General features: G+C 36.0%; 3 protein-coding genes across 4 annotated transcripts in view; 1 reads left to right on the top strand and 2 right to left on the bottom strand.

Annotated features, from left to right (window-relative positions):
• Window positions 1-168: 168 nt before the first annotated feature.
• LOC108968889 (nuclear pore complex protein Nup214) lies at window positions 169-7626 on the bottom strand. 2 transcript variants are annotated; one of them, XM_018933218.1, is made up of 12 exons: window positions 7480-7626; window positions 7238-7376; window positions 6992-7179; window positions 6027-6932; window positions 5738-5966; window positions 5401-5672; window positions 5152-5333; window positions 4730-5080; window positions 2492-3583; window positions 2243-2427; window positions 384-2175; window positions 169-322 (listed from the first exon to the last, which is right to left on the bottom strand). In XM_018933218.1, the coding sequence occupies exons 1-12, from the start codon at window positions 7513-7515 to the stop codon at window positions 295-297; spliced, it is 5400 nt and encodes a 1799-aa protein (XP_018788763.1). In that variant the 5' UTR covers window positions 7516-7626; the 3' UTR covers window positions 169-294. The 2 variants fall into 2 exon arrangements, with proteins under 2 accessions (XP_018788763.1, XP_018788764.1); XM_018933219.1 differs by having other exon boundaries at window positions 384-2172.
• A 2377-nt stretch (window positions 7627-10003) lies between these two features.
• On the top strand, window positions 10004-14338 carry LOC108968858 (ALX homeobox protein 1). The gene is made up of 3 exons (XM_018933157.1): window positions 10004-10274; window positions 11664-11854; window positions 14105-14338. The coding sequence occupies exons 1-3, from the start codon at window positions 10004-10006 to the stop codon at window positions 14300-14302; spliced, it is 660 nt and encodes a 219-aa protein (XP_018788702.1). The 3' UTR covers window positions 14303-14338.
• A 2874-nt stretch (window positions 14339-17212) lies between these two features.
• Window positions 17213-18921, bottom strand: part of LOC108968897 (transcription factor Ken) — a gene marked incomplete in the record, with an annotated part of 14481 nt that continues 12772 nt past the window's right edge. Inside the window, 1 exon segment of the mRNA XM_018933237.1 lies at window positions 17213-18857. Within this exon segment, the coding sequence (XP_018788782.1) occupies window positions 17298-18857 (1560 nt within the window).

The raw sequence follows: 18921 nt of genomic DNA, 5'->3' as shown, positions 1-18921 counted from the left end.
AATAAATTAACAGTAAAAAAAAATAAATTTTAAATAATTAAAATAAATTGAAGGAGCTAAAACTATTATTTAGTCATGACTAAGATGTCTCATTTAACAAATTCAAAGTTTTTTTATTAACTTCGAAAACGTATTCATTTGATATTGAAATTTTTTATAGTTTAAAAKTATAGTGGTTGTATTTTTGTTTAATATGGATTTTTTCTTCATAGTATAATTTCAGTAACTTAAATAGAATCATTTGAAATTGTAACCTGTTATCTGACTCGCTTTCACCTAGACATTGTGGCACACTTATGCACGATAATTCATGAATGAGGAGCTAGAGTATAAAAGAGAAAGTCAGATACATTTTGCATTACGATTTTTGTGTTATAACTTACCCGCCAAATATAGGCTTCGGAGCATCTGGCGGAGTATTCGTCGTCTGTGCTAGATTTCCAAAGGACAGGCCTGTGTCTGTCGAGCCCAAAGCATCGAAAATATTGCTGCTTTGCGTGGTAGGCGCGCTGAAGGCGGTGGTTGTGGGCGTGGCAAAGGAGCCGAAACCTTTGGGACTACCAAAAGTCGGCGCGCCACCAAAACTAGGTTGTGCACCAAAACCCGGTGGACTACCGAATGTTGGCGCACCACCGAAAACTGGTCGTGGAAATGCACCCGCTTGTTGTTGCTGTGAAGGTGAACCAAAACCGGTGCTTGCGATTGAAGAGCCACCTTGTGAGAATGAACTGAACGGTGAATTAGCCGTTGCACCAAAACCACTGSCGGGTGAACTAAATATATTTGCTTGCTGTTGTTGTTGCGGACCAGATGCASCTGGAGCGCCACCAAATATAGAGCCGCCAGACGCTGCGGTATTATTCGGTGCCGMGCCAAAAGCCGAACCAACAAAACTGAAACCAGATGCTGTGGATGTTGAATCCGGCTTGTTGGCGGCGGTAGCAGAAGCAAAAATGCTACCAGTCGATTGACCGAAAATCGAACCACTACTGACGGCTGCATTCGGTGATGTTGGTGAACCGAAAACACTGACATTGTCAGGATTTTTAGCAGGCGTACCACCAAATATAGAACCACCTGTGTTATCAGCGCTCTTAACTGCCGCATTACCAAATATAGAACCAGTATTTTCAGCGGGTTTCGTWGCAGCATTTCCGAAAATCGACCCATCGGGACTCTTAACGGCACTGTTACCAAATATGGAACCAGCAGAGGTATTGGCGCCGGGCGCTGCGGGGCTTGCTGGCATGCTGCCAGCTGTGGCAGCGGCGAATATGCCACCCGTTGCAGTGCCAAAACCTACGCTACCTGAGTTGCCAAAGATGCTACCACCACTGGCAGCTTGCGCCTGACTACCCAATGATAAGCCACCAAATGCCGAAACGCTTGTAGTCGTTGCCGGTTGCGAAGTATTGTCCGTTTTTGCCAGAGAGCTAACGGGGCTGATAGCTTGAGTTGGCTGCGCTAAATTGCCAAACAGCGATTCGCCAGGCATTTTAGCCGCTGCAATCGTTGAAAAGAATGGACTGGTTGCGCCGCTAACAGGTGCCGCCGAGACARCGGTGGGTGCAACAATTGTAGGTGACGGTGTTGGTGTTAGGATTGTTGTGGCGGCAGCAACGGTTATTGTAGCAGTAGGGGCTAATGRAGCTGTGGCAACGGCTGTAGTTGTTTTGGTAAAAGCAGCTGCTTCCGTTGGCGCTGGTTTGGCTGCGGTCGGCGCGCTTGTAGTTGCTGATGTTGACGTAACGCTCGCCGCAGTAGTAGTAGTAGTAGTAGTAGTAGTGGTAGTGGTACTTGCAAGAGTTTGACTTTGGAAAGTGGGCAGCTGTTTGAAGAGCGACGGGTTCGTAAACGAAAACGCAGATGCGCCTACGCCACCAATACTGCTAGTGGTCGGTATAGATAATGTAGATGGTGTGGTGGAGCCTAGAGTGCCACCAAATGCCGATACATTTGTATTGGCAACACTGAATGGTGAAGGTGACTGTTCTGTTGTGGCGAGCTTGCCAAAAATTGCTGGTGTTGGTGCTGCTATTGCCGGTGTGCTTGTTGCAATTGTATTAACTTTGGATATCGACAAATCCGGTTGCATGCTCTGAAAAGCACCTGGTGGATTATTCTCCGTATTTAAACTGAAGGAGAACAAGCTGCCATCTTTAGGTTTCACAGCTTCTGAGAAAATTTAGAAAAACAAAATTAATTATTAATATAAAACGGTGAATTATTTGTTTTCAAATACCTTTCGGTGTTGGTTTGCAGATATTCAAAGATTTCAAATACATATCATCTGCTTCGCTCTTAGTTTGTGTTGTACTCACATTACCGACAACATTACGATCTGCTGTATCTTGGGTTGAAGCGTTTACCAAAGGCATACTCTTCGTCTGTGTATCAGCAGTGGATATTTTTTCATTTCCAATTGTACTGAAACATAGAAATGTATTTGAAGAATATATYTTTCTTTCGAATAGCGACAATTTAAATATACCTAGCAGCTGAGACTGTTGGTGGTSCAAAATATTGATTCTCATTTTGTTTATTAAAAATTGTTGGTTGCATTGTTGTTGTGCCAAATAATGGTTGTGTTGTCGCCGYTGCACTTGTATTAGCCGTCAAATTTGATTGATTTTGCGCAGCACTCTGCTTGTTGGCATTATTCAAATCCGTTAATGCACTAAATGTGCCACCAAAACTGAACGCTTTCGGTGCTTCGTTTRTTTGATTAGCATTTACATTAACTGGTGTGTTATTTGCGTTGAATATGTTGGTTTGGGGTTTCGACGACTGTTGGCCAAAACCGGTAAAGGCTTTCGAAGGGGCATTAAAATTTAACGAGGACTTGCCAATATCGGCCGCATCAGCTTTCGATGTGTATGAGAAGTTCATTGCTGGCGCTGATGATTTATCAGCACTCTCGGTTTTTGGTAAAGCGTTAGTGTTGGCTGCCGTTAAAGTGTTTGCTTTGTTTTCAATAACATCGTTTTTGCATGCATTTGTATTTGTGTTAAATTTAGGCATTTCATTTCCACTATCGAATTTAAGTGGTTCAGCTTTCGGCAGAAAATTGTTGCCACTAGCGAAACCGAGTGTCGAAAATGGTGTGCTAGTTTGTTGCTTAAGTTGGGCAGCTGTAGCAGTTTGTGCTGAAGTTTGTGAGYTACTGAAATATCCGGCTGTTGGTGTTGGTTTTGAGAATTGTAATGACTGTTGTTCTGATTGTTGTTGGTGCGGCTTTGGCACTTGTAGTTCAATATTTTGTTTAGTCGGCGCTTGCATTAGCTTAAATGGCGCTTGTTGTTGCACTTCCTTTGTTGTCGCAACATTTTTGTTGTCAGCCACTTTAGTAGTTTTATAGTCTTTAGTTTCTTTCTTTTTGATTAGTTGCTTGGTTTCTAAAATAACCTCCGAGGTCAGCTCAATGCGGTTAGGTCGCTGTGGCTTGATTATTTTTACCTTCGCCTGTTGATTTGTAAAATTTCTCAAAGCATTCAATTTGCTCTCGGATAATTTATTGCTTTTGGCATCTGTGATGTTGTGTATAGTCATGGAGAGTATAGAATCTGCCAATGACACAACTCCCCTAAATTCAGAAATGAAAATCAAAAATATTTTGGTTGTAAGCAAAGTGTTTTTGACCAAAAAAAAATTGCTCAAGTAAATTAAGTATATTTTGGTTTTAGTTATAATAAATTAAAGTTTTCTAAAGTAAAAAAAAAAAGAAAGTCGATAACATCGGCTGCACCGAAGCTGTAATACCCTTCACGTGTGCATATCTTAGTAAAATTTATAATATTTATCTTAATTTTTGTCGGTCAGTTTGTATGGCATCTATAGTGGTCCGTTTTGAACAATTAATGCAGTGATTGTAGCGTTACCTTGGAAATTTATATATRCCAAATTTCATGCAGAGAAGTTCTTAAATAAAAACATTTTCAATGCAGAGACTTGATTTTAGACGGTAATTTTGCAGTTATAGGCAATAGTGGTCCGATCTGAACCATTTATACAAATATTATAGCACTACATTGGGCAATAATCCATGCCGAATTTCTTGAAGATATCTTTTCAAATATAAAAGTTTTTCATAGAAGATATAGAAGGGAAAAGGGTGTTTGATGAGTGGGGTTGGCGGGGCATGCAAAGAGGTGGCCAGTGTCATGCGGAGACTTTGCACGCAGGACATATGTTTCATATGTCGGGGTCTATTCTGGACCTGTCTCTTATACACATCTAGATGTGTATACACGCAGGACATATGCTGAATATGTCGGAATCTATTCTGGACAAGTAGGAGTTTAAAAAGCTACAGTATCCAGAACGAAGCTGCGCAAAGGGTCACTTGCGTTTCTCGCGGCAATTCGAGCTCATAGGTGGTGATTTGACTCTAAGAACGCCATTCACTGGAATGGCTACTTCTCGGAAGTTTGTAATTGACGAAAGACCTCTTGATGTTCCTAGGAGGCGGTTTCAAGCAGGTGGCTGCAGGGGCGGTTTCGCAGAAATCTGCTTGGAGAGGAGTTCATTATGCTCCTTAAGCGGGAGCATAAGCTCTCATCAAGAGACATCCTTTTGTGGTCCGGAGTGCAGTAGGATGACTCAATTTGCATAAGCAAGATCTTGGGGATAGAGGGACGAAAATTTCAGAGAGATATCTCAAAAACTCGAGACTAGATCGTATATAAAACAGATATATAAATATATAATTATTTGTTATTAAAGAACTTACGCATCCGATTTTATCAATTGTTTGTTTTCCTTGCGACAATCGCTGGCCGTTCTGCCACTACCCAAATCTTTTTGCTTCATAGTATTTTTAATATAATGCAATTTTGTCTGCTGTTGTGTGATAAGATTTTTCAATTTGGTCATTTGTTGGTATATGCCATCCAGGCATGGTATACGCATTTGAGATTTTGAATTACGGCGGACCAAATCTTGATAATATGACCATTGTATGTCCATTTGTTCCTCCAGGCGCTTCATTATACTTTGATTAATGGTAAGATAGCTTTGAAGACCTTTCAGTTGACGTTGGCTAATACAATCATATAATGATAAATACTTTGCACCTGGTTCGCTGGAGGATAAAATGCGCATATTATAATAAATATTTATTGAAAAACAAAAGAAAAAACATTTAAAACTTACTCAGGGTTTTTAAATGTTTCCAGTTTAGAGCGGCATTCATTTAACATTTCATATGATTCTGTCAGTGAGTGTCGTAGATCTTGCACATCCTTTATAAAATCGCGCTCATTTGCTTGTTCAATAATTTCTTGTAGATTAATTAAGCGTTTGCTATAACTCTTCATTATACCCGGATCGTCGTTCTATAAAAATATTTTTAATTAAAAAAAAATGTGTGAAAACAGAAACACACTAATAAATGTTACTCACAAGTGCTAATTTTGACTTTTGTGCTAATTGCTTAATTTCTTTGTCAAATGCCGTAATTTGCATCACAATCATTTGTTGTATAACTGTATTCGTTTCATTTAAATTTAGWGTGTGTGTTTTTGATTTTCCTGGAGTTTGTTGCGTGGGTTGTACTGGTGGTGGCGCAAATTCCGGTGAAACCGTATACAAGGGCTTAAAAACTTCTGTAGGTGGCGCAGGTTTTAATGTGTTTAACGGAGCTGTCAAGGGCGCYGCTTGTGCTGTTGGTTTGTCTATAACAAATCGAAACTTGTAAGATTCAGAAAACTAGATTTCGTTTTTAAAAAAAATTACTTACTTAATACGTTAGGCATCGTTTCGGTATTAGCCGACGCCATTCCAAATTTTAAATTTTGCGGTTTTTGTTCAAAACTACCTGAGAATAAATTCTTGTTTGCCGGCACACCAAAGGCCGACATATTTTGATTAGCAATATTCAATTGTGGTTGTGCATTGAAGGTTAATGTAGATGTCGGCGGTGGCGGTGGTGGTTCAATTGATGGTRAAGGCAAATTTTCACTCTCTTCCTATTGTGAAAAAATAAAAAGCTGTTTTTATTGCTTGTTTCGAGTTAAAATATTTATTACCTTTTCTGCGGCATCCGCATCAGTAAAACTGCTTTCAGCCAAAATGGTAAACTTAGCCAATACGTATTGAATTGGCGCTGGTGGCGAACAGATATTTACATTTGTTGACAAATTCAAAAAATTAAAACATAGCAAATGACCGTGTGTAGAAAGTACATGAATGACCGGCATGGGATGCAACTTTTTTTCACCCACTACCAACTCATGTGTTGGCGAAATATCCAATGCCAATCCAATGGGATATGTTTCATCACTGCCCTCGGTAAGTGGCATTTCAATGCGTGCTTCATCCAACAACATATAATGCACCCATTGAGGTTGATCATTAGCATCTTTAGTACCCAATAGCCCTATTTCAACACCATTTGCGGATATAACTAATAATAAATTCCACTGTGCAATATGCATGAATGTAACTTGTTGCTTTCTCGGTTCTGAACCACTGTAGCATACATCATTGTAGTTTATATAAACTGGGGTGCCGCCTTTCGGCGCATTTATAATATACAGATTGGGCATAGCCTGCTCCCCATGCTGCAAAAAACTAGCTACAAACTGAAAAGTGGATAACCAATGTAATGCTATGGTATCRAATGGCCCAGGATGCACATTCGGTGGGCAAATGATACTTTTAACCATCGTAAGGTCGGGTTTAAATTGCTGCAATTTTCCATTTGGATATCCGAACACAAGTTGTTTACCTTTAGGGGACCAACAACCGGATTGTATTTGCTGATTTTGAAGAGAACGCATTTCCATAGCGCCACCATCTTTAAGTGTATACAACGCAAAATTACCATTGCTAAGCACTACACCAATGATATTTGGCAACACAGGGTTCCACAATATATGTAAAGCATAAACGTTTTGATCGGGCAAACGTATGCTATATAGTGTTTTTACATCCTGCAATGAAAGTTATAGTTATTTCCAAAAATTATACTATATGTTTCAAATTAACGTACAGATGTTGCGTATGATGGTACATGATAAATATCCAAAACACCATAACCTTGTASCGTGTAATTTACCGCCAACATAGACCCATCTGCATTGCATGCAATTGAATTAGGAACATTAGGAAGTTTCGTGGTTCGTACGTGCACAGGTTGTCCTTTTRACTTCGCATATATAACATCAGGGAGAATATAAGCTAAATAAGAAAATATATTTTACATTCGTTCCAAAAGCATTAGTTTACAACCACTTACCCTGTAATTCCGGAGCATTTGGATTGCCCACAAATAGTAGACCATAATTGCTGGCACATGCCAATAAGTTAACGTGATCGCGCAATTTAGAATTTCCACCAAAAATTTTATGTTTACTTTGTAACTTAAATTGTATATCCTAATTTGTATTAAGAGATGAAATTGCAATCAATAAATTTTGCAAAACCGCTGAATTTGATAAGTTTRCATATAAACATTATATTTATATGTGTAATACTCACGGTTACATCCACTGAACCAGGACATTGTAGAGCCATTTTMAAATATATTTTAAGCCCAATCAATAAAAGATATCGTTGTTAATTTGTAAAATTTCACAAAACTTGTATAGATCGAATAATTGCGGCTGCTTAACACATTTCGCGCAATTCACAAGATGACAATATGAGAGTGTTGCCACTGCATACGATTTCTCTTCTCATTGGAAAAATATTTGAAAATAACACAGCTATGGGCACATACATATGTSAGAAATGCGTCACGCCGGGTGGTAGCACGACAAATTGCAATTCGTAGCCCCAAAGCAGCTGATTTTATTTATTATTGGCCCTGTATATACACTAATATCAAAATAATGATATTTCTGCACATAACACTGTTATCGATATTTCGGCATTTCGATACAACATCAAATATTTAATTTAAGTTATTTTATATTAAAAGTTTAATTTTCTCGAGAGGGGACAGTAAGGAAGTTAAGACTCATGTAATACAATAAGATCAACATAAATTAATAAATCCCTGCTTTTTCTAATGACTTTTTTTATTCATGATTATCAGATGCACACATACAACCAATCAAAGATGTTTTCATTAGATCTCATAATTATTTTTATCACTAGACACTAGCAACCCCTTCATATTATTATGACTTATATTTGGGGAGCTAATATGCGCTTTTTATATACTCGTTCAAACATGCATATATCCGTAGTATACTAAAAAAAGTTATACATAATTATTTCAAGTGATACATGCTTAATCTATACTTCTATTTAAGGACACTTGTCCTTGTATGTGTCATATGTACTTGTATAGTATTAAAGAGATAGTTATGTATATAAAAACCTTATAAAATGCAATTACAAGTATAAAATAAGTACATACTGCACAGATACTTATGTATATACATACATATGTATGTATACATATGTATGTATATACCTTATCATATTTGTATGTATGCATAACTATAGTTAATACATATTTGCGTCATGAAATAAGCAACTATCATCAAAATTAAATACTCATATATTTACATATACATATGTACATATAACTGCTATCCGTGTAAGTGTGTACATATGTATGTATGTATTATGACTTCCGATTTTTTCCATATTTATTGTATAACAACACTGTGATTATCCTTTGTTCCTTAATTAACAGCAAACACAGACTTCCCCCGATAATGTATACACAAACACTTGTATGTAAACAATGTTTAATGAAGCATATTTAACATTGGTTTGTCGGCTGCATTGCATACGCTTGTATTTGTGGCTTTTTGTGGTAGTGAGCGGAAAAAGGTAGGATTTAATTTGCGATGGTAATAAATGTAGATATAACGATACGGAAGCTATGAATTTGTTTATACATACATACATATGTATTGTACATATTTATGTACTATGTATGTTTGTATATTTGATGCCAGTGCATAGCAGGACTGTGTGCGTATTGCAAAAACAAGTAGCGCCTCCCATAAAATTTAATTTGTCGGGCATATATGATGGGTTTGCGCCCTACATGTTTGCCTTAAAAAACTTAATAAATTTCAAAAACCAGAATATTCATACATTTAGGGTAGTCAAAAAAGTCTTTTTGTGCTTCTAATCGGACTTCAACATATTTGTTTTTTTTTTTATTTATAACGAACTTTAATGAACCAAATACTAAGTCTCATTTCGGTCGACCACTTTTTGCCATTTTTCCGCTAGAGACTCATCAATCAGTGTAAAACTTTTCTGGTTTCTCGGCGAAAAACCGCGACAAGTAATTTTCACAGGCTTCTCTTAAAGTCAAACATTTCAAAATATACCGAATTTCTTCATTATATTCGCTAATTTTTGAACAGTTGTAACTTGTTTTCAACTTCCCCTTAAAGCTTAAAATCTCACCTTTCCAACACTCTATGGTATGACACAATGTTATTGGTAGCACTGGAGATATAAGACTGCAACGGCATCTATTGACAAAATACGAAAAGACTTTTTCGACTACCCAATATAACTAGTGTGCTGAAAGTTGTATACAAAAGTGTAAGAAGAACAACTTTCGGCCTCTCTTAAGTTTGAATATTTTCACACTTCATTCAACTTGATATAGTCTCCTTCGACTTGATGTAGCGTACAAGGACGACTTTCAACTTTCACCCCTAAATTTGTAGCTAAATTCGTTAACACCCACAAAAGTGTTTTATTTGATTGGGCATGTGTATGTGTGGCGTTATCACAGAATCACTTTTATTATACATCASAGTAATTGTTTAACTACTTCCACGTATACAAGTTGGCTAATATTTTGTATCAATTTAGACAAGAGCATTTTATCATATTTTCYTAAATGATCTTACGCTAATAATATTTTTCATTTATTGTGAAAAAAAACAACAATAACAAAAAATGATAATAATAATCATAAATGGACATAAACAACWACATACGTATTTATATGATAAAAATACAATATATCAATAATTAATCAATGAAACGTATATTTTATAAAATCTTAAGAAGCATCCAAATGTTTGTGAAATATAATTGTGGTTTGGAAAATAAAATGAACTCTCCGACGAATTTCTTTTTAAATACAGAGAATTATTTGCGGTCTTTTGACAGAATCTCGATTGAAAATAATAAAATTACAGACTGTACGACAACTTTGTGCCATCCGAAAAGTGAAAAATATCGCACAGCGCCGCCTAAACATGACACGAGCGCGAGTTCAAAATCGGAAATAAGTGGCTCATTACTATATTTCGGCTATAATTCAGATGATTATGAGCGCGGTTTAGGTGAGTGAGTTTTGAACAATTACAAAAGTGCTTAGAAGTCAACGTATGTCTGTAGAGCAGACCAGCACAAAGACCATTAACATGGCACAAAACTATTCAGAGTCTATGTGTCCGTTCGTGCTTTAAATTTTCTTAGTTTCTGCCGACGGAAGCCGTATTCAATGCTTTATAGTGCAAAGCAATCGTTTTACATGATCATCTGGTAAATTGTGATATTCGCCGTCGCTGATACTAGTATATTTTTTTATGCTCCAACATCATCCAGTCCAAACCGTAGTTTGTTTGCCGTTGTACCATCCCATCAATTTTATCAGCTGTGACTCGTATTATCCTAGTGAAAACTCCATGAATTTTCTGCCCACAAATTCGGTCGTTTTCGACAAACTTCTCCAAACCACTAAGTAGTATCTTTATTGACCGTTTAGCTCTGTGGAATGAAATTATAATGAATAATGATAATCAATCACAGTAATAAAAAAAAACGATTGGAATCACTTAAATTTTTRATTGGTTTTGACGTTGTATTTTCGGTTTTAGACCATTTTTGTAGCGCCATTCGCTCGGTTTTTACATAATTTCAACGTCATATTCCTCGGGGTTTTCACTTATGTTGCAAAACATCTCTTTTGCGTCCTCCACTCGACGTCAGTTTTTTGCAAAAAGTTTTTTCTTTAGGTACATGTCTAGCTTCGCACGCTTCATACMCAAAATATTAACTACAATGTGTTGAATCGATTCATATGAAATTTTAAGATCCTCTGCTACTTCCATGACACAATCTTACAGAATATGCTTCCACATTCTTCTTATTTAGTGGCGATGGCGGTTATAGCCGAGTTTTAGCTTTTGGCAACAACGGAATATTCTAAGCGAAWTTTCAAATTTTTTTATCCACTTGACCGTAATCCACAACGTAGTGAAGGTCTTCCTCTTCCTCTGCTTCTCCCGGAGGGTACTGCGTCGAATACTCTCAGAGCTGGAGTGTTTTCGTCCATTTGCACGACATGACCTARCCTGCGTATGTCAATGTCATCGTATATCTCATACAACTCATCGTTTGATTGATATTTCCCGTGGCCAACGCGCAAAGGACCATAAATCTTGCGGAGAACCTTTCTCTCGATTTCTTATAGACGGCAATAATGAGTGATTTTTAGAGTTTGTTTTTTGTTCTATATGTGTTTTGTTCTATACTTTTCATATTCATATAGTATATATGAGAATTGTTCAATCGATTCGTCAGTCTCTAAGTTGTGCAAGAAATAATGTTGCAGAGTTCAACAAGGCTGTAACAGAAGAACTTGTTATTTTGTACAGTTTAGGTTAATAATGCCGCGTTGCGACATATTAATTTTCACGTATTACAAATTTGCTACCTTTCCTTTACAGATTGGTCTACGAGCAGCTACAATCCTATACCATTTTATAAAGATAAACAAAAACAACGACGGGTTAGAACGACATTTACGTCCAAACAACTCAAGGAGCTAGAAAAGATCTTCCAAGAGACACATTATCCTGATATTTATACGCGCGAAGAGATCGCTATGAAAATAGAGCTTACAGAGGCACGCGTACAGGTTGGTTAAACAACTTTCATTAATCAAATCATATATACTACATGTATATATCTTATTTACTAAGTGAAAAATACTAAATTGTTTCTAAAATGACATTATTCATACACAATTTCRTTTTCGAATATTATTTTATATCTAAACTGCAAAACTTCAAAGAAAAAAATTCATCAACAGCGGCATACTGCGCTTTTCGGTTGTCTGGCTGCAAATCCCAAAGGAATTTCTTGTTTCGTTTTTTTTGTTTTTAATTATGAGATGGAATCATTTTTCACTTTTCCCAGCTCACAAATCATCTCTCATTTTCGCTTACGAGGTGTCTGTCTAGAAAATGCATATCTAAGTACTTGGAATTTATGCATGCGTGCGTGTGTGTATAAACACTRAGAGTCACGTGTCGAGATCTGAAAACAAGTCACAGCCAATTAAATAGGGGAGTATTACAGATGAACTAATCCGGCAATAGAAATTGTTTACTGTAACTGTAAATAAAGTTATTGTTTAAGGGTGTAAAAATGAGAAGAGGTGGTGTAAGTCAATGTTTTGTTTTCAATTAAGTTAAGTGCTTGGACATGCTCCTCTTGTTCTGAGCTTGTAATTAAGCTAAAGAGTGGTAAAACTACAAGCTGTGTGAAAATTGTTTTCTAAGACCACAAAACTGGTGCTTTATCTTAATTGTTATTATTTAGTCCAATATACTCACAATTATACTATTATAGTTTTTTTATAATTGTTTTATGATATAAAAGATATGCTTATACAGTGTTCTAAAAAAAATGGTACACATAAACTTCATACTCCGATATTTTTCCAAACTAACTAACCAGAGTAGCCGCTCGCTGTCTTTTAATTCGCTGAACTACATATGTCAATGTGGTCGTATAACTCATACAGCTCATCGTTCCATCGAATGTGATATGCGCCGTGGCCAATGAACAAAGGCCCATAATTTTTCCGCAGGATCTTTCTATCGAAAATTCGAACGTATCACACAGGTTAAAGAAGTTTGAGCAGTGCTGGCTCAAATGTATCAAGCTAAAAGGAGTTTATGCTTTTTAGGATAGATAGTTAATCAATCAGGTTTGTTGTGGAATCCAAGACTGAATTGCTTAGCTGTCAGAATTGCAAACCAATTCTGATTTTTAATGGTGTCACAGAATCTGATTGGATTTTTTTCTTTTCGAACACACGAAAAACCAATATTCTAATCAGCKRTTTACTAATGTGACAAAACTTGCAAATAAACGCAATTGGAAGCAATCCTATTCAAGTTTTTAATGAGTTCCGAATTAAAAAAAGATTTTAAGAGATAAAATTTATTGAATTAATAAAGACGCATTTGTTTCGTTTTTTCATTTTTACGATTTTTCTTAATTGGTGGGCAGGATAGAAAAAAAAACTGAACGTCATATGGAATTGGGGCAAAGTTTATTATCTCTAGCATTAAATTATCTTCTGTTTAAACTAAAACAAAAACTAAAAAAAATTTAATTTGAAAATATATTTAAAGTAAAACTTTTTCAGAATAAAATAAGTTTTTTTTTTAATTGAATTTTTTTTTTTATAATTTTACACTTATTTCATAGTTTAATTTGAACATTAGTTGTTAAATAATATGAACCTTTTTGAATTTTTTGTTTCCGATAGAAATCTCGAACTGCATCCTGTCCGCTCTGGCATATGCACATGCGAGAAGYATCTGACAATTGCTTCCCAAAGGCAAAATGTAAAAGATTTCGTTTCAAAAAAGTGTGCGGATGATGTTTAAATATATAACTATAAACCCCAGAAATTTCGCTTTAATCAATTATTTATTTCCCTCGCAAAAAAAACCTCAACAAAATCGATTTTTTAAACAAAACTCAATAATTAAGACAAATCTTGTTTTGTTCTTATGTTTTCTCCTATAGAAATAAAAGTAAATTAATTCGTAACAATAAAATAACTTGATTTCTTAACTCACATTTCAAATCTGTGTGCGACTATCTTCTTGATTTGTTTCTGACAGCAAAACGGATAAAATTGGTTTCCGTGACACCCTAAACCGATCTGAATTTATGACACCTACTGCTTTTTTTGATCGGTTTCAATTCTGATTCCGACAACTATCAGATTCCACAACACCCATGAATACTTGTATATAAATATATAGACACCATATTCATACTATTGTTTTAAGAAATCATTTACGAAAGCAAATCATGTATTATCCCAAAAAAAAAAAATAATAATAATATTTTATATGTTTTACAGGTTTGGTTCCAAAATAGACGTGCGAAATTTCGAAAACAGGAACGACAAGCCAACATAATTAGCACGAAAGTACCGGAGCTGTCACAAAAACAAATACAAAACCCTTTCACACCCAGCTCTAAATGTCTCTCGCCATTCATGATGTCAACGCTGCTTGCCTCCGAATCAAGTTCGAAGTCTTTGCAATTAATTAAATGAAACTATTTGGAGTGTTAAAACTCCAACTAATACATACATATATAAATAYCGACTTTTGTAATCTAGAAAGTGCGTAAATATAAAATACTTGTATTAAATGTGCAATATGTACATACGTAACTATACATACATATCAATTTAATGTTAAAGTGTTTTAAGCATGCTCAAACAATTTTTCTTACTGATATTTTGAAGTTTTTGGAAATACAGTTGAACTTCYATAACTTGAACTTCTGTARCTCGAATACTTGAATTGGCAAYAGAAGTCAAATTCATACAAATTTCCTGCCATAACTCAAAGTTYCTATAACGCCAAGTTTTTCTTTTGAATCATGATCATTCAAGTTAGGGAAGTTTTCRAACCCCTGGAAGACGTGTAGATTTGGGTAAAAGCGATTGGTGTACATAAAATTAATAAAAGCAGGGTTTAATACTTAAAAGGAGAGTATGTTATGATTGTAACTGTTAACTATAATTTTGAGCAAAAAGCATTACGTAACGTATACCACACGTACACCCAAAGTACAGTAGTTGGCAAACCATGTGGAGCGCATGTAGGATATTGTCTGCTTAAAAACATATTTTTAGTTACAATTTTCGAAACATGGARAAGAAAACGAAAAATTCAGCGAAAGGTTTCAAAAGCAAAAAAGGTTGTAAACGTTTATAAATTTCACAAATTCCAAAGCCTAGGAAATATCAAAAGTAAATAAATTTTCAAAAATTAAAAATAAAAAAATTAATACCAATAAGTTAGGCATAGCATGTTTATAAYCTAAAATTTTGCTTTTACATCTTGACTTTACATATTAAATTATAGGGTTTTTTGRTAGGGCGCTATACTTGTATATAAAAGTAGACCGATAGGGATAACAATGCCATACTTTTRCCGTTCTTTCGACATTTCTCTTTAGTAAGATTAGATATTCAWCATGGAAAGATATGCGATCCAACAACGAGTCGAAATTATTAACATTAACTACCAAAATTCGGAGTCAATGGCCTCAACTTTAAGAGCGAGTGCTACGTCCAATTTATGGTCGTCATAATCGTCCTGACAAAAAAACAATTGAGCGTCTAGTGGAAAAATTTGAATCCACAGGCGCGGTACAAAATATACCCTTGCCCGTCAGACAAAGAAGTGACCGTTGTGCCGAGAATATTACTGCCGCTASCGCATCAATTGAGAAGATCTTGGCCTACATCCTTACTAGATAAAAATGACGCAAGAASTGAAGCTGCTTGACCACAACAATCGTCGTATGTTTGTAAATTGGGCTGAGCAACAATTTGAAAATAATCTGGATTTTTTTCGAAAAATCTCCTTCAACGTTGACGCTCGTTTCTGGCTGAATGGCTACGTCAATAAGCAAAATATGCGTTATTGATCAAACAGCAATCCACATGTACCCTATAAGTCGCCATTGAATCCCGAAAAAATTACGGTTTGGTGCCGGCAGCGTCATTGTACCGTACTTCTTCCGTGATGATCAAGGCCGAATATTTTTGGTCCGAATTGAATGATATGGACTTGGACAATATGTGTTTCCAACAGGACGGCGCCACAAGCGAATGTCACAATCGGTTTATTGAAAACCAACTTTGGTGAACGTGTTATTTTAAGAAATGGCACCGACTATTGGCCGCCTCGATCTTGCGATTGACGTCGTTAGACTATTTCCTGTGGGGCAGCGTGCCCGTGGGAGCCACGCAAAAGAAATCGAGTTCCACACGTAATGGCATCGATTGTACTTTCACAGGAATAGAGAATTTCATTGATATCCCAAACCGTACCCGAATCCCGAAAMAAACTTGAAAAATCCCTTATTTGTCGATTCGACATTCGATATAAAATATATGCAATTATATAGAGGGTAGTCGAAAAAATCTTTTCGTTTTTCTAATCAAACTTCAACTTATTTTTTTATATATACACTAATAAACAAATAYGTACCATTTCGGTCGACCATTTTTTGCCATATATCCGCTAAAGACACTATTCTATCAGTGTAAAACTTTCATCAGTGAAAATCGAATTTTCCATAACGGAAGCGGGCGAACTATTGTTGTGCTACACGAACTGATACAGCATCGTCTCTGTAAACTTCACAAATTTCATTGGTGGCTTGCGTGGCATTCTTCCCTTTTTTATACAAAAAATATAGCGAAATATAGCGAATTTCTTCATTATTTTCACTCATTTTTGAAAAGTTGTCACTTTTTTTAACTTCCCCGATTTTTGTTTTTTTTTTGTTTGTTTAAATGAAGCTTAAAATCTCACCTTCCCGCTATTCTACTATATGGTATGCACAATGTAGCACTGAAGATATACGACTGCAACGACATCTATTGACAAAATACGAAAAGACCTTTTCGACTACCCAATATTATATTATATAGCCGATTTTTTAAAGTTATATTTTTATTTTAAATTTTAATTTTAAATTGAATATATGTACATATGTATATTCTGAAGATTTTAGAAACGCACCCAAAAATACATTTCAGTCTGTGTCCTACATATGTATCCTTAATCAATCCAATTATGCTGTTCTTTAAGTAAAATTAAACAACAATATATTTACAAGACGTTTTCACATCAAAATTTATTTTATATTATTTATAAAGTTGAATGAAAATTTACAAATACTCATTGTGATGAAAAAAACGTATATAAAAAGAGAATTGGAATTATTATACATATGTCCCAAGGGTATAAAAAATATTGCAGGTTCTGACAATGAGAAATATTCTGCAAACAAAGTAAAAATTCAGGTCACTTTCCGTCTTCAAAGTACAATTACACTTTCATAAGTATGCATGTGTATGTATATGTATATATATGTATATGTGTTTATGTGTTTGTTTGTTTTTGTTTTATGTATATGTGTATGCGTTTGTGTGTGTGTGTGTGTGTGTTCATGTAATCAAGTATGTAGGTATGTATGTATGCATGTAAATTTATTAAAAATAATTTAAGCTTTGCTTGCATTCTTTATTCGCGTAAATTTTTCGTTAGCAGCAAATTATTGTGGTGTCCCGATAAATGCCTCACTAACTCTTGTACTGATTCGAAATACATGGAACAAAAACAGCAACTGAATCGATTCTCGGTCTCAGCACCATTTGTCGTCGTTATTACATTTCGATGAACCGAACACAAATGTTTCAATAGATGGGCCTTCTGTTTGAACATAGCAACACATAAGCGGCAAGCGAACGGCTTCTCGCCCGTATGTACGCGTAAATGTGTTTTCAAATTCCATGACATACCGAACTGTTTGCCACAGTATTCGCAACGATATTCGCGTGCCGTATTATGTGTGCCGCATATATTCGAATTATTGGATGGGGGATCTCGAACACTTCCTGGTGTATCATGATTGCCAGCATCGACAGCATTGCCGCCGCCGGCTATGCCACCGCCACCGCCACCACCGACGCCTATCTGTGGTATGCTACCGAGACCGGATTGTAGTTTTGAGAAGTTGCTTATGGCAGGATTTTGTGTCGATTGCCATTGGTATGCGAATTGTGGAGGGATGTGTAGTGCGGCGTCGGGGCTTTGTGGTCGGGGTCTTTGATTTTCAATGAATTTGCGATTTTTCGGCAATACCTCTGAGCTGCCCAAAAGTCCTTCCTCGAGTGGTGATAACAATTTACGATCGGACATGTACGATGATATTGGCGATGAGTCTGTTTTCGCGGAACGTAATTCATCGATTAATGTGTGCTGATATGATGATGCAAACGGTTGATTATGACTGGAGGAATGATGAAAGCCTGGTCTTCGTTTTCGATGCGGTGTTACCACATAATTTTCCGGTGAATTATTCAAATCTGGATCGTGTAGGGATTTGGCAACATCTTTATCGGAATCAAAGAAAAATCCTTTACGTTTTATACTTTCCGTGCCGTTAAACGATGAACTATCCGTATTGAAAATATTTTTGTCCGTATATGATAATTTTCTTGTACTACTTTCGTGTTTACACCGTAAATCCAATGATAAATTAACGGGATTTAATGAAGGTATGTTATTCTTATTGGCTGTATTGAGCTGGGCATCGGTAAATGCATCTTGCTCACTGGTCGAGGGGCTACTAACCTCTTTCAAATCTTTATTTATATTATCATCTAATGAACACTTAGGGCTGCCCGGATCTTCCTTTATAGTATCGGAATCCTTGGAACCATCCGAGCATTTTTTTATATCATCGCTACCATCTAAATCGGGGCTATAGGAATGCTCTAGCTTTGTTGAACAATACATATGCTGTTTGCCATTTCCGTTGCCATTGGAGTCGCTATTTAAACGTTCACGCAAGTTACTGCACTTACTGCTTAGTATTGCTGAGTCAGTGGTTTTCCAGTTGTCGGATTTAATTTGCAACAACAACAATAGGTCATGTAAATAATTAACATCTCGCGATGTTATGCAAGTTTGTCCGGAATATAGAAAATCCAGCAGGAATTTAAAATATGTAGCATTCACATCTGGGAAATAAACTGTGGTCGCGCAGTCGGAAAGTTGCGTGTCCTCCAATAGGGTTCTGTTGCATAAACAAAAATAAATATCGATAAATTTTTTGGTGAATGTTTGTATTTTTAATTAATTT

This window comes from Bactrocera latifrons, unplaced genomic scaffold (assembly GCF_001853355.1).
Source record: "Bactrocera latifrons isolate USDA-ARS-PBARC rearing strain unplaced genomic scaffold, ASM185335v1 scaffold_230, whole genome shotgun sequence".
Lineage (NCBI taxonomy): Eukaryota > Metazoa > Arthropoda > Insecta > Diptera > Tephritidae > Bactrocera > Bactrocera latifrons.
Note: the sequence above shows the minus strand (reverse complement) of the source record. Positions and strands in the feature narration are given on the sequence as shown.